At 36.8% G+C, this 14,187-nt stretch overlaps 1 protein-coding gene across 1 annotated transcript in view; it reads right to left on the bottom strand.

Moving 5' to 3' along the window:
* PCLO (piccolo presynaptic cytomatrix protein) overlaps positions 1–14,187 on the bottom strand; it is an 876,537-nt gene that overhangs the window by 827,926 nt on the left and 34,424 nt on the right. The window contains exon 2 of the mRNA XM_053719164.1: positions 11,209–11,582. Coding sequence (XP_053575139.1) covers positions 11,209–11,582 — 374 coding nt within the window. The remainder of the gene's footprint in view (positions 1–11,208; positions 11,583–14,187) is intronic.

Below are 14,187 nucleotides of genomic sequence, written 5' to 3'. Positions count from 1 at the left end.
TCTGGTAAAATAAACGCTATGGGTGCCCTTGATGTACTTGGCGCCATTTGAGCGTGAGTCCCTAAAGCGGGAGTCAAAGGGTCTGACATGTGGGGAGAGTTAGTCGGCATAACTTCCCCCTCGACAGAATCCTCTGGTGATAATGTTTTTAAATACAAAAAATGATCTTTATTGTTTAACATGAAATCAGTACATCTGGTACACATTCTAAAATGGGGTTCCACCATGGCTTTAAACATAATAAACACAGAGCCTCCTCTATGTTAGACATGTTAGAACTAATAAAGAGACTAGTAAGCTTGGAAAACACTTTAAATTAAGTTAACAAGCAAATATAACAAACGTTACTGTGCCTTTAAGAGAAACAAATTTTGTGAAAATTTGAAAAACAGTGAAAAAAGGCAGTAAATCAAACGAAATTTTTACAGTACATGTAATAAGTTAACAGAGCATTGCACCCACTTGCAAATGGATGATTAACCCCTTAATGCAAAAAACAGATAAAAAAAAAAAAAAAAAAAAAAACGACATTTTTTTAAACAGACAAAACTGCCACAGCTGAGCTGTGGATTACCTTCCCTATAACTGTTTCTATGCAAAATTTAAGCCAGCCATATGGAAAAATTAGGCCCCAATAAGTTTTATCACCAAACATATGTTAAAAAACGATTAAACATGCCAGCAAACGTTTTAAAACACATTCTTATAAGAGTATGTATGTCTATTAATAAGCCTGATCCAGTCGCTATCACTGCATTTAAGGCTTTACTTACATTACTTCGGTATCAGCAGTATTTTCTTAGTCAATTCCATTCCTTAGAAAAATATATTACTGCACATACCTTAGCATATATCTCTATCAATCAGCCTGGTACCAGTCGCTTTCACTGCATTTAAAGGCTGTACTTACATTACTTCGGTATCAGCAGTATTTTCTTAGTCAATTCCATTCCTTAGAAAAATATTTTACTGCACATACCTTATTTGCAGGAAAACCTGCACGCCATTCCCCCTCTGAAGTACCTTACTCCTCAGAATGTGTGAGAACAGCAACTGGATCTTAGTTACGTCTGCTAAGATCATAGAAAAAACGCAGGCAGATTCTTCTTCCAAATACTGCCTGAGATAAACAGCACACTCCGGTGCCATTTAAAAATAACAAACTTTTGATTGAAGAAATAAACTAAGTATAAAAAACCACAGACTCTCACGACCTCCTATCTATGTTGAGACTTGCAAGAGAATGACTGGTAATGGCAGTTAGGGGAGGAGCTATATAGCAGCTTTGCTGTGGGTGGACTCTTGCAACTTCCTGTTGGGAAGGAGAATATATCCCATAAGTAATGGATGATCCGTGGACTGGATACACTTAACAAGAGAAAATAGCCCTGGTCTTTAAGGGAAAGAAATTGAAAAATGGCCTTGGTCCTTAAGGGGTTAAAGCTGCAATATGGTCACCCTAAGCTTGGCACCATTTCAGAGCTTGTACTGAACTACCTTTTGGTATTTTTAATAATACAGATATAGACAGTGCCAATAATAACAGAACAACAGTAAATATCTGGTCCTATGGGGTGCTTTAACACTATCCCCAATGATTATAGAACTGATATACATCAAAAATACAAAAACCCTGATTGAGTCTGATAATCCATTTTTTTATATTAAGTGGTCTTCCAGTCTCTTTGACTATAGCTTCCCAGTGTTGCTTTCCTTTATCCCCAGATCACCTGGGTAGAAATAGCAGCAAACTGGACTTTCAGAATACCAGACTGATGTTAATGCATTAGAAAAGTTATATTGAGTTGTGCAGTTAAACACAGAAGAATGCAAGAAGACTAATAGAGGGGTAGTGGAAGAAAAGCTATTTAAATTTGGTTTTGATATATATTATGGCTTGACAAATTCTTGAAGCCAGATTGTCACTGCTCCCAAAATTTTAATTTTGTCTCTTTAACTTTTTGGATCTATTTTTAGGCAGGGTGATTGAACACGAGGGTTGTACAGCTTTCAGCTTACACAAGCCTTTAGATCAGGGTGAAAATATGCCGATAGATTTAGTGACACACATCTTGTAATTGTCTGGGGTTGCTGTGTTACTTGTTCAGAGAGGAATTGCCTGCTATTTCGCCCCTGGACTGACCCTCATTTTTCCTGATATACTTCAGGAAAGTTCTACTCAGTGAAAAGCAATACTGGGTTAAAAAGAAGCTGCACCCAGGTGGTAAATCACCATAGAACAGGCTAACAATGGTATTGAGCTGGTTGTTTGTTCCTGTGAGTGCGCTTCTCTCTGTATATATTTAATCTTTCTAAGGGAAAAAGGGGCAACCAGACATGGACTACTCAGTGTGCTTAGAGGAATATGGCTACACCTCACTGTCGAGATCCAATGAAGGCTGAAACGATCGTCTGGGGTTGCTGTGTTTTTTGTTCAGAGAGGAATTGCCTGGTATTTTGCCGCTGGACTGGCCATAATAGGTGGGATTAAACTGATATACTACAGGAAAGTTCTACTCTGTGATAAGAATTACTGGGCTAAAAGAAGCTGCACCCAGGTGGTAAATCGCCATAGAACAGGCTAACAATGGTACTGAGCTGATTGTTCGTTCCTGTGAGAGTGATTTTCTCTGTATGTATTTAGTCTCCCTAAAGGAAAAAGGGGCAACCAGACGTTGACTCCTTGCTTAGTGTGCTTACAGGAATATGGCTACACCTCACTGATGAGGCCCAATGAAGGCCAAAACGATTATCTGGGTTGCTGTGTTCCTTGTTCAAAGAGTAATTGCCTGGTATTTTGGCGCTGTACTGACAGTAAAAGGCAGGATCAGACTGATGTACTACAGGAAAGTTCTACTCTGTGAAAAGCATTACTTGGCTAAAAAGAAGCTGCGCCCAGGTGGTAAATCACCATAGAACAGGCTAACAATGGTATTGAGCTGGTTGTTCGTCCCTGTGAGTGTCCTTCTCTCTGTATGTATTTAGTCTTTCTAAGGGAAAAAGGGGCAACCAGATATGGACTCCTTGCTCAGTGTGCTTAGCAGAATATGGCTTAACCTCACTGACGAGGCCCAATGGGCCAAAACGATCGTCTGGGGTTGCTGGGTTCCTTGTTTTGAGAGGAATTGCACCCAGGTGGTAAATCGCTATAGACTGAGCTGGTTGTTCGTTCCTGTGAGTAGGCTCCTCTCTTTATGTATTTACACATTTTGTAATAATTAGTTAGTTGATACAGTATTTCCTTATTGTTTTAATGTGTTACATTATTACCTTGGGATGTCAAAAAAAGACAGTGTTTTCAGACCACTGCTACGTAGACATATTTCCTTCATACATTATTTCTCATACCCGATTTTTTTTATCTTTTTTATATAAACTGATACTCTATCCAAATAATCTTCTGCCATTGTCCACAGTTATAACAAATACATCACCCATAAATAATGCAGGATGTTTAATCACTAAAAATAAAATATCGGGTAGATTATGAGTTTTGCGGTAACAGGGGTGCGGTGCTAACTTGCACGTTATTGTCACCGCTCACTGCCCTACAGCGCTGGTATTACGGGTTTTTACAAACCCAGCGTCAGCAGGTAAGAAGTGAGCGTAGAGCCAAATTGAGCTCCACACTGCACTCCAATACCAGCGCTGCTTAAGTCAGCGGTGAGCTGGTTGTACGTGCTTGTGCACTATTTCCCCATAGACATCAATGGGGAGAGCTGGCTGAAAAAAGCCTAACACCTGCGAAAAAGCAGCGTAAATCTCAGTAACGCAGCCACATTGATTCCTATGGGGAAACTAAATTTATGTTTACACCTAACACCATAACATGAACCCCGAGTCTAAACACCCCTAATCTAACACTTATTAACCGCTAATCTGCCGCCCCCAACATCGCCGCCACCTACATTATACTTATTAACCCCTAATCTGCCGCTCCGGACACCGCCGCCACCTACATTATACTTATTAACCCTTGATCTGCTGCCCCCAACATTGTCGACACCTACATTATATTTATTAACCTCTAATCTCCTGCCCCCAATGTCGCCGCAAACCTACCTACACTTAATAACCCCTAATCTGCCGCCCCCAACGTCGCCGCCACTATATTAAATTTATTAACCCCTAATCTAAGTCTAACCCTAACACCCCCTAACTTAAATATAATTAAAACAAATCTTAATAAAATTCCTATTATTACCTAATTAATTCCTATTTTAAACTAAATATTTACCTGTAAAATAAACCCTAAGCTAGCTACAATATAACTAATAATTACATTGTATCTAGCTTAGGGTTTATTTTTATTTTACAGGTAAGTTTTTATTTATTTTAACTAGGTAGAATAGTTACTAAATAGTTATTAACTATTTACTAACTACCTAGCTAAAATAAATACAAATTGACCTGTAAAATAAAGCCTAACCTAAGTTACACTAACACCTAACACTACACTACTATTAAATAAATTCCCTACATTAAATACAATTAAATAAATTAAATTAGATAAATCACAAAAAACCCCACTAAATTACAGAAAATAAAAAACAAATTACAAGATATTTAAACTAATTACACCTAATCTAAAAGCCCTATCAAAATAAAAAAGGCCACCCAAAAAAATAAAAAACCCTAGCCTAAACTAAACTACCAATAGCCCTTAAAAGGGCCTTTTGCAGGGCATTGCCCCAAAGAAATTGTAAAAGAAATACAAACAACCCCCCCAACAGTAAAACCCACCACCCACACAACCAACCCCCCAAATAAAAGCCTAACTAAAAAAAAACTAAGCTCCCCATTGCCCTGAAAAGGGCATTTGGATGGACATTGCCCTTAAAAGGGCATTTAGCTCTATTGCTGCCCAAAGCCCTAACCTAAAAAATAAACCCACCTAATACACCCTTAAAAAATCCTAACACTAACCCCCGAAGATTCACTTACCGATAGAAGTCTTCATCCAAGGGGCAAGATGTCCTCAAGCCAGCAGAAGTGGTCCTCCAGATGGGCAGAAGTGGTCCTCCAGATGGGCAGAAGTCTAAATCCAGACGGCATCTTCTATCTTCCTCCTTCCGACGCGGAGCGGCTCCATCTTTAAGACATCCGGCACGGAGCATCCTCTTCATTCGACGACTTCTTCGGAATGAATGTTTCTTTAAGTGATGTCATCCAAGATGGCGTCCCTTAGATTGCGATTGGCTGATAGAATTCTATCAGCCAATCGGAATTAAGGTAGATAAAAACCTATTAACTGATGCAATCAGCCAATAAGATTGAGCTGGCATTCTATTAGCTGTTCCAATCAGCCAATAGAATGCGAGCTCCATCCTATTGGCCGATTGGATCAGCCAATAGAATGCAAGCTAAATCCTATTGGCTGATTGCATTAGCCAATAGGAATTTTTCTACCTTAATTCCGATTGGCTGATAGAATTCTATCAGCCAATCAGAATCTAAGGGACGTCATCTTGGATGACGTCACTTAAAGGTACATTCATTCTGAAAAAGCCGTCGTTTGAAGAGAATGCTCCTCGCCGGATGTCTTGAAGATGGAGCCGCTCCACGCCGGATGGATGAAGATAGAAGATGCCGTCTGGGTGAAGACTTCTGCCTGTCTGGAGGACCACTTCTGCCCATCTGGAGAACCACTTCTGCCAGCTTCGTTGAGGACATCTTGCCGCTTGGATGAAGACTTCTCCCGGTAAGTGAATGTTCGGGGGTTAGTGTTAGGATTTTTTAAGGGTGTATTGGGTGGGTTTTATTTTTAGGTTAGGGCTTTGGGCAGCAATAGAGCTAAATGCCCTTTTAAGGGCAATGCCCATCCAAATGCCCTTTTCAGGGCAATGGGGAGCTTAGTTTTTTTAGTTAGGCTTTTATTTGGGGGGCTGGTTGTGTGGGTGGTGGGTTTTACTGTTGGGGGGTTGTTTGTATTTTTTTTTACAGGTAAAAGAGCTAATTTATTTGGGGCAATGCCCCGCAAAAGGCCCTTTTAAGGGCTATTGATAGTTTAGGCTAGGGGTTTTTTTAATTTTGGGAGGGCTTTTTTTATTTTGATAGGGCTATTAGATGAGGTGTAATTAGTTTAAAGATCTTGTAATTTGTTTTTTATTTTCTGTAATTTAGTGTTGTTGTTTTTTTGTGATTTAGCTAATTTAATTTAATTTATTTCATTGTATTTAATGTAGGGAATTGATTTAGTTGTAGTGTAGTGTTAGGTGTTATTGTAACATAAGTTAGGTTTTATTTTACAGCTAGTTAGTAAATAGTTAATAACTATTTAATAACTATTCTACCTAGTTAAAATAAATACAAACTTGCCTGTAAAATAAAAATAAACCCTAAGCTAGCTACAATGTAACTATTACTTATATTGTAGCTAGCTTAGGGTTTATTTTATAGGTATTTAGTTTTAAATAAGAATAATTTAGTTAATTATAGGAATTTTATTTAGATTTATTTAAATTATATTTAAGTTAGGGGGTGTTAGGGTTAGACTTAGGTTTATAGGGTTAATAAATTTAGAATAGTGGCGGCGACGTTGGGGACGGCAGATTAGGGGTTAATAAATGTAGGTAGGTGGCGGCGATGTTGGGGGCAGCAGATTAGGGGTTAATAAATATACTGTAGATGGCGGCGATGTCCGGAACGGAAGATTAGGGGTTATTAAGTATAATGTAGGTGACGGCGATGTTAGGGGCGGCAGATTAGGGGTTAATAATATTTAACTAGTGTTTGCGAGGCGGGAGTGCGGCGGTTTAGGTATAGTGGTGGCGATGTCCAGAGCGGCAGATTAGGGGTTAATAATTTTATTTTAGTGTTTGCGATGCGGGAGGGCCTCGGTTTGGGGTTAATAGGTAGTTTATGGGTGTTAGTGTACTTTTTAGTACTTTAGTTATGAGTTTTATGCTACGGCCTAGTAGTGTAAAACTCATAACTACTGACTTTAAAATGCGTTAGGTATCTTGACGGGGTAGGGTGTACCGCTCACTTTTTGGCCTCCCAGGACAAACTCGTAATACCAGAGCTATGGGAGTCCCATAGAAAAAAGGCTTTACGAAATTTACGTAAGTCGGTTTGCGGTAAGGCCAAAAAAGTTTGCGGTACACCTATACCTGCAAGACTCGTAATACCAGCGGGCGTAAAAAAGCAGCACTAAGACCTGTTAACGCTGCTTTTTCACCTTACCGCAAAACTCGTAAACTAGGCGTATGTCTGTTAAAGTTAACATACTCGTCTCCAACTGTAAGCTGCAAAGATGCGGTCATATGACTGCTGTTTTTTTACCTCTCCTCTACCTCTGAGATGGTGGAAATAAACCACCACAAACTTGCTTGTTTGGGGTGATTGAAATGTCACTTGAGAGCAGGGCAGCAAAGCAAAAGGAAATATTTGTACAACAGTAACTATGGGCAGCAGATGTAGAGAGTCTAGAGAGTCTGATCACTTACCGTAAAGGGAACCTTATCCGCAAGTCCCTGATTGAATAGGGCTCATTGGCTCAGATGTAGGTTTAGTTAGTTGCATATTTATAATAAACTTTTATTATTGTTATATCCAAGCTCTCAAGCATCCTGCACTGAGTCTAATGGTTATGTTGTGGGAGCCTCAAATGTTGAGTTACACTCTCTAGACCAGTGCTTTCCAAACTGTGTGTCGGGACACACTAGTGTGTCGGCAGGAGTGTGTTGGTGTGTCCCTGCTTTAGCACAATTTTTTTTTAAATGTATTTATTTTTTTGGTTTCTGAATTTCCGCCTGCCTGCTACGCATATCACATGGTTGACACGTGATTGATACTATGTGGGTCACAGATCATCTTAACCAATTGACGCAGCTCAGTGGGAACTGAAACTATTCCCATTGGCGGCTTTGACGGCACATTGGCTCCTGACTGCACGTGTAGTCTCCTTAATTGGCACGTGACTGCATGTGTAGTCATTGAGTGGGACAGCAGTGTGTTTGCAGAGCGGGCAGTAGTCAATCGGACTCACGGAGCTCTGAGGGCGGCAGCTTAAACGCTGAGCTGAAGTCAGAAGTCAGTGGGGTTTTTTTGCAACTAGCTCCCAGTAGTGTATTGCTGCTCCTCCTCTTGATATATGGGTAGGAAGTGGAAGCTTAAAAATGCTTGATGATGAAATGCGAGTGTCTTTATCTAATATTCCACCAAATAACCAGAAATTGTGTTCATCCCATCAACCTCATACATCCCATTAAAATAGTAAGTAGCTATTGGTGTTATTAAACTTTTTTTTTAATTCTTACATACTGTTACTTGTAAATACATTTTGTTATATCATTTATGTATGTGTCTGTATCTCTTAAAACAAGCTAGTTTAACCTCCTTTTTGCTAGTACAACTGAATTAATTACTGTGTCGCAAAATGATGTAGGTCTAAAAAGTGTGTCACCAACATGAAAAGTTTGGAAAGTTCTGCTCTAGACTGTAATGTCTCAACCCATTACATGCCAAAACCAGCCTGACTTTAACCCTTACCTCAAAGCTAAAGAATATAAACTAAAATAATAGGGAAATAAAACAGAAGCTCAGCAATTCAATATTCAACATGTACAAGCCTAGATGTTCTCCAAACGTTTGAGGCACAAGTGTTTAGGAGAACTGAAAGAATGATAATCAAGCACTTTCAAATACTCAGTTGTATTATTTTTTTGTTAAAAATATTTTTTTTTTTTAAATATTTTTCTTTAATGTATATACTTTTGTTACGAGGATTTGCTTTAAAAACACATAGGCCTAGATTACAAGTGGAGCATAAATGTTACCATGAGAAGTGCAAGCACGATTGTGAGGTGGCAACATTTGTACAGCTAGAACCTGCGTTACAAGTCGGGTGTGAAAAAATATTGCTACCTCGCTTGTGCAGGCTCACAGTATATAGCGCTTCCTATACTTTCGACCATGAGCTCTAAGTTGATAACCCTTGTACTCATAATAACATTAAAACTGGAAATATCAACCAAAGTGAAAAGCACTGATAAAGTCATTGTCATATCCAGAGGTTGTGAAATTAATTATATTGATATTAAACAAAAAATAAAATGCATTATTGTTTCATCTAGGGATGGCCAACTGGACACGGTTGAGAATTATTATTATTTGTTTTTCATTGTCATACATTTATATGTGACTCTTAAAACTTCTTAAATATTGCTCTGTGGCCAACATTTGTTAGGAAGTTGGCCATTAAATCCATTTGAGCTTGGGCACCATGCGTGTGTTTTTTTAATTTGTTTTTGGTCTAGAAACAAGATTAACAGTACAGGATATTACTGCATAAAAATGGATGCATCTTTTCCTGGTTACAATAGTGGGTTTTTAGATATTTAAAAAAAAAAAAATTATTGAGGTGTTAAAATAAACATCACAAATAAATAAAAGAATAATGTGCCATACATGGGTTGTTACAAGCTTAGGATGTAAATGTCTTATTTGGTACATACAAATATTTCTACAAACAAACCAAGATTCAGACCTGGGTGTTATGTAAAGCTATGTTTTACAACTCACAAGAAATAAGACCTTATATATCACCTCAATTTTTATTTTTTTTTGCTTCTAGTTATATAAAACATATCCCCAACTAAACATAAGCCACTTTGTGGGGAACATTGTTCAAATTGTACAGGCCACATGTGGACATCACTATGCATATGATAATTCTTATGTAGGTTACTGTAGTAAATAGTTTACTTAGAAATATATATATAGTTGAGAGAACACTTGTAGATATCAATGAAACCTTCCACTATAATAATAAATGCCAGATGGGTCGGCAGCAGGTTTGGTATGAGTGGATGGTGACTTGTTGAAACTTTCTATCATCTAAAAAAAAAAAAAACGTATTCCAGGGCTTACCTTTGACTCCTGTTTCATTTCACTAAGATATATTTTTAACCTTGAAAAAATAGAATCGTAGCAGTGTAATATATACTATTTTTGCTATCTATATGGAGTGTTAGGTAATAGCCACGAGTGTCAGTTTAAAAATATTTTAACTATATATGAATGTAGGCCAGGTCAGGGACTTAATAAAGGTTCCTCATTCTGTAAACCAATTTGAATGTAGATGCAAGTTTATGGGCACATGACTAGAAAAATATTCATACCAGAAGACTAACACTACAATAATAAAACATAGTGAAGCCCGTGTTGGTTTTGAGCTGAAGTGTTGTTACACCAATATAATGTTGTAAGAGAGCTTGTGTTCCATTATCCTATATAATCATCTCATATAAATCTTGCCCCCAGGGTATGGGCCCTATACCCAAGGGCAGGTATGTCAACTATATCAGGAGATAGCTAGGTTCTAGTGGTAGTTTGCTAGTTTAAATATGTCAGCAGCCTGTTCATTATTAAAAAAAGGTTAACATGAATATCTTAACATCCTGTTAAATTAGATAATAGGGCTTATGTAAGAGGAAAGTACGTTCAGTAATGCTACTGTTAAACGTAGTAATAAATAACCTTATCAACCAAGAGATAGACAAAAATGGCACACGGATTGATTATAAGACATCTGTCTAACAAAAACAGCCTGTGAATACTTAAAAATAAACACCTGTACATTTGTCATGGTAGTCTTGACAAATGTTTAGTTAAATTAGGTGTATTATGGGAAGCTAGATAACACTGCAAGACTCAACAAGTATAAAACAATTTCTGGGTCAGGTTTAAATAGTATTTCTTCAGACAGGAGCCGACATTTACAATTCCCTGTGCTTTGAAAGAAGCCTATCTACAGCTTTACCAAAGAGAGCAACATAAAACGCTTAAATATAGAACCAAACAGGTAGTGACTTAACAAGGCACAAACCAAAAGTGCAAAACAACATTCCCTGTTGTTAACTTATAAAGCGAGAGAAAACTTTATGTGTAATATACCCAACATGTCCTCAGACAAAAGTCAACAAAACTGCTTAATCCACTCCTGTCGCAGTCACACCCTGGTTGCTGTTGTGGAAAAATGAGGCCCTCATTATCAATTGTGTGTGGGGCACTAGGAAGCCTAAAGTCCAACACTTCGTCCCCAATTACTACCCGCAGTACTGTGAGTTATTCAATGCCCCTCCTGAAAATGGAGGCCCCTCTATCTCTCAAAGAATAAGGCACAACAGTCTGGATATCATTTGTTCCCACATATGCTATGGGTGAGAGTGCTGTTGCAGCGTGCGGGTTCATAAAAAAACTAACAGGCTTGGTAGCTTTCTGATCCTCTGCTTTTGTCTTCATTGTGTCAGACAAGCAGCCCTGAACACATTCAGAGTCAGGTAGGAGGTTCAAAATCTGAGACCTCTTGTTACTAGTTAAGTCATTCTCTTCTGACTCTGTCACCATAATATTGGGTTCTGTATGCTCCCATGTTATATTCTGGTTTTGTACCATCGTCATGAGCTGATCAAAAACATATTGCAGTCGATGCTCAAAGTCGGCTAGTACAGCTTGTAGTTGTAAGTTGAAGTCCTCTTCCATGTTGCTATGGTTTTTGTGAAGGTTGCCGTTAGAATTTTCTTCAACAAGCAATTTCTTAGCTCCCATCATAGGAAACCTTGAATAATTGGTATCATCTGAAGCCATATATTTTTCACTTTTAATATTAGGTAGTTTATATGCAGGATGACCCAGTTAGGTGTAGATAATCAGTGGATTTTCAATCTTGAGGATAGAGCTTCTAGATTATGCGACTTTACATGGCTGCCACCAGGACATGCCCAATTCTTAGATATTTATCATGCTGTAAAACATGTTTGTAAAAAGCTGTAATATGTTTAATTCATCCTTTTAAATGGAGTTTTACTTTTTATTTCTTTTTTTAACTTAATTTGTGCAATGTTCATTACTTCCTTTCACAGACCCACAAAGAGGGTAGGGTCTCTACAGGAAGGCAAATCTAGCTTGATTTTATACATTCTAGAGTAACTTGAGCTGGCTTAAAAAAAGCAAACAATGGGTACCTTGCAACCTTACCTAAATCGGTCTTTGTACTACAGGAATATTTAGTAAATATATTATTATTATTTGTGTGTTTAATAACCATAAAGGCTATTAAAGCTTGTAATATATTGATTTGCAACCTCTTAGGAAGTTGGCCATCTCTGAATTAGAATAATTTAGGTCTATCAAGCAAGATTATGTAACTAAGGTGTTTTTTATTTCTCATGCCTACATTCACTTACTATAATAAGATATCCCACAAATACGTGCATGCAGTGTATATTGCTAAAAATCACAGTACATGTTCTGTGCACATTCAAATTTCAGAACATAGTATATAATTTTAAAACTGTGGTGTAAAGACAATCTGGCTGTGCACTAATCTATAATTAAAAGGTTCTCAAGTGAGTCGGTATTGTTTAAAATCACTGTTGCATGCTGAACTACAAATCACTTTTATTTAAAAATTGCATGTTTAGTTGTTTACAGTGAGTGTCTATAATTACTACATATTTTCCAAATGTCCAAATAAATAAATAAAAACATATTTATAATAAATAACAAAATCATGAATTTAAAAATAATAAAACATTTATTTAATGGATGGAAAAACCTTATATAACAAAATTTAAAAACCAAGGTAATAAATTAATTTGAACAACTGCTGTAAATTCACTATAGAGAAGATTATTATTATTATTATTATTATTATTATTATTAATAATAACTTAAGATGCACTTTTTCCCCAAAGAGTAGAGTTTTAGCGCATAATACTTAAAGATACAATATGGGGGTGTGGAATTGTCAGAAAAAAATAATCTACTGCTCATTTGAAATTCAGAGTAAGTGTTATTGCATTACATTTTTATTATGCACTTGTTAATTATGCAACTCTGTATTTAAAGGGACACTGTACCCAAAAAAAAAAATTTTGTAATTCATAAAGAACATGCAATTTTAAGCAACTTTCTAATTTACTCGTATTATCAATTTTTTTCGTTCTCTTGCTATCATTATTTGAAAAAGAAGGCATCTAAGCTTTTTTTTTGTTTCAGTACTCTGGACAGCACTTTTTTATTGGTGGATGAATTTATCCACCAATCAGCAAGGACAACCCAGGTTGTTCACCAAAAATAGGCCGGCATCTAAACTTACATTCTTGCTTTTCAAATAAAGATACCAAGAGAAAGAAGAAAATTTGATATTAGGAGTAAATTAGAAAGTTGCTTAAAATTTCATGCTCAATCTGAATCACGAAAGAAAATTTTTGGGTACAGTGTCCCTTTAATGGTCCTTTAAAGATGATCATTTAGTCTACCTCAGAAGAATGACAGGCTAAATTGGCCTTGCTGGAATTATAATTCTGAAATTATACTACGTTTGTTTCCGAAAAAACAGTTTATTAGGTTGAGATGGAACACTAATTCAAATGAAACACTTAATTTATAATCTGAAGAATTTAAAACCAGTCTCCTATGTAGAGGTTACACCCCTGATCTATTGCAACATGCCAGGGACAACTTCTTTGAAGAAGTTCAGAAATGAATGCCTAATAATATTGTAAGCATCCTAAAAAAGCATTTACTCATTTACTTTTAATCGAAAATAATACAATACTAGCACCAATAGTGAGAAAATTTAAATTTGTATCTAAGCAACTGGTCAATTTGGGCTCAAAACTTTGCCCTGGTATGGTATGTGAAGCTGGCAAAACCCTGACAACCTGGTTACACTCCAAAGGCAACTACAGATGTAATAATTATACCTGTAAAAGATGTGAAGTGCTGGTATCAGGTAAACAGTTTAGATCTATGGTTACAGGAGAGGTTTACAAAGTTATTTTTTTATGACACCCATAGAACAAACTGTGATGTTTATCTTCTTGATCATAACTTATGTAATTTACAATATGTTGGTTAAATGTCTCATAAATTAAGAAATAGGGTCTGTAAACATCTTAAAGATGTAGAAAATTTTGATAAGAATTCCCCTATAGCTAGGCATTTTAATAATGAAAATTTTTCCAACATTCCTAATTTTTCTGTAATGATACTAAGAGGGGGCGATACACATAAATGCCTTACATAAAGGGATATGATATATTGAATATACAGACTATGCACTATGATTTCCTCAAGGAAATAAAAAAAGAATAAGACATTTCTTATTTCATAGGATAAAGTTTACATCCAAAGTAGGACTAGGAACTCCATGTGGACAACTTGTTAGTCATAACA

This window comes from Bombina bombina, chromosome 6 (assembly GCF_027579735.1).
Source record: "Bombina bombina isolate aBomBom1 chromosome 6, aBomBom1.pri, whole genome shotgun sequence".
In the NCBI taxonomy this organism is placed as follows: domain Eukaryota; kingdom Metazoa; phylum Chordata; class Amphibia; order Anura; family Bombinatoridae; genus Bombina; species Bombina bombina.
This window is presented reverse-complemented; position numbering and strand designations above follow the sequence as displayed.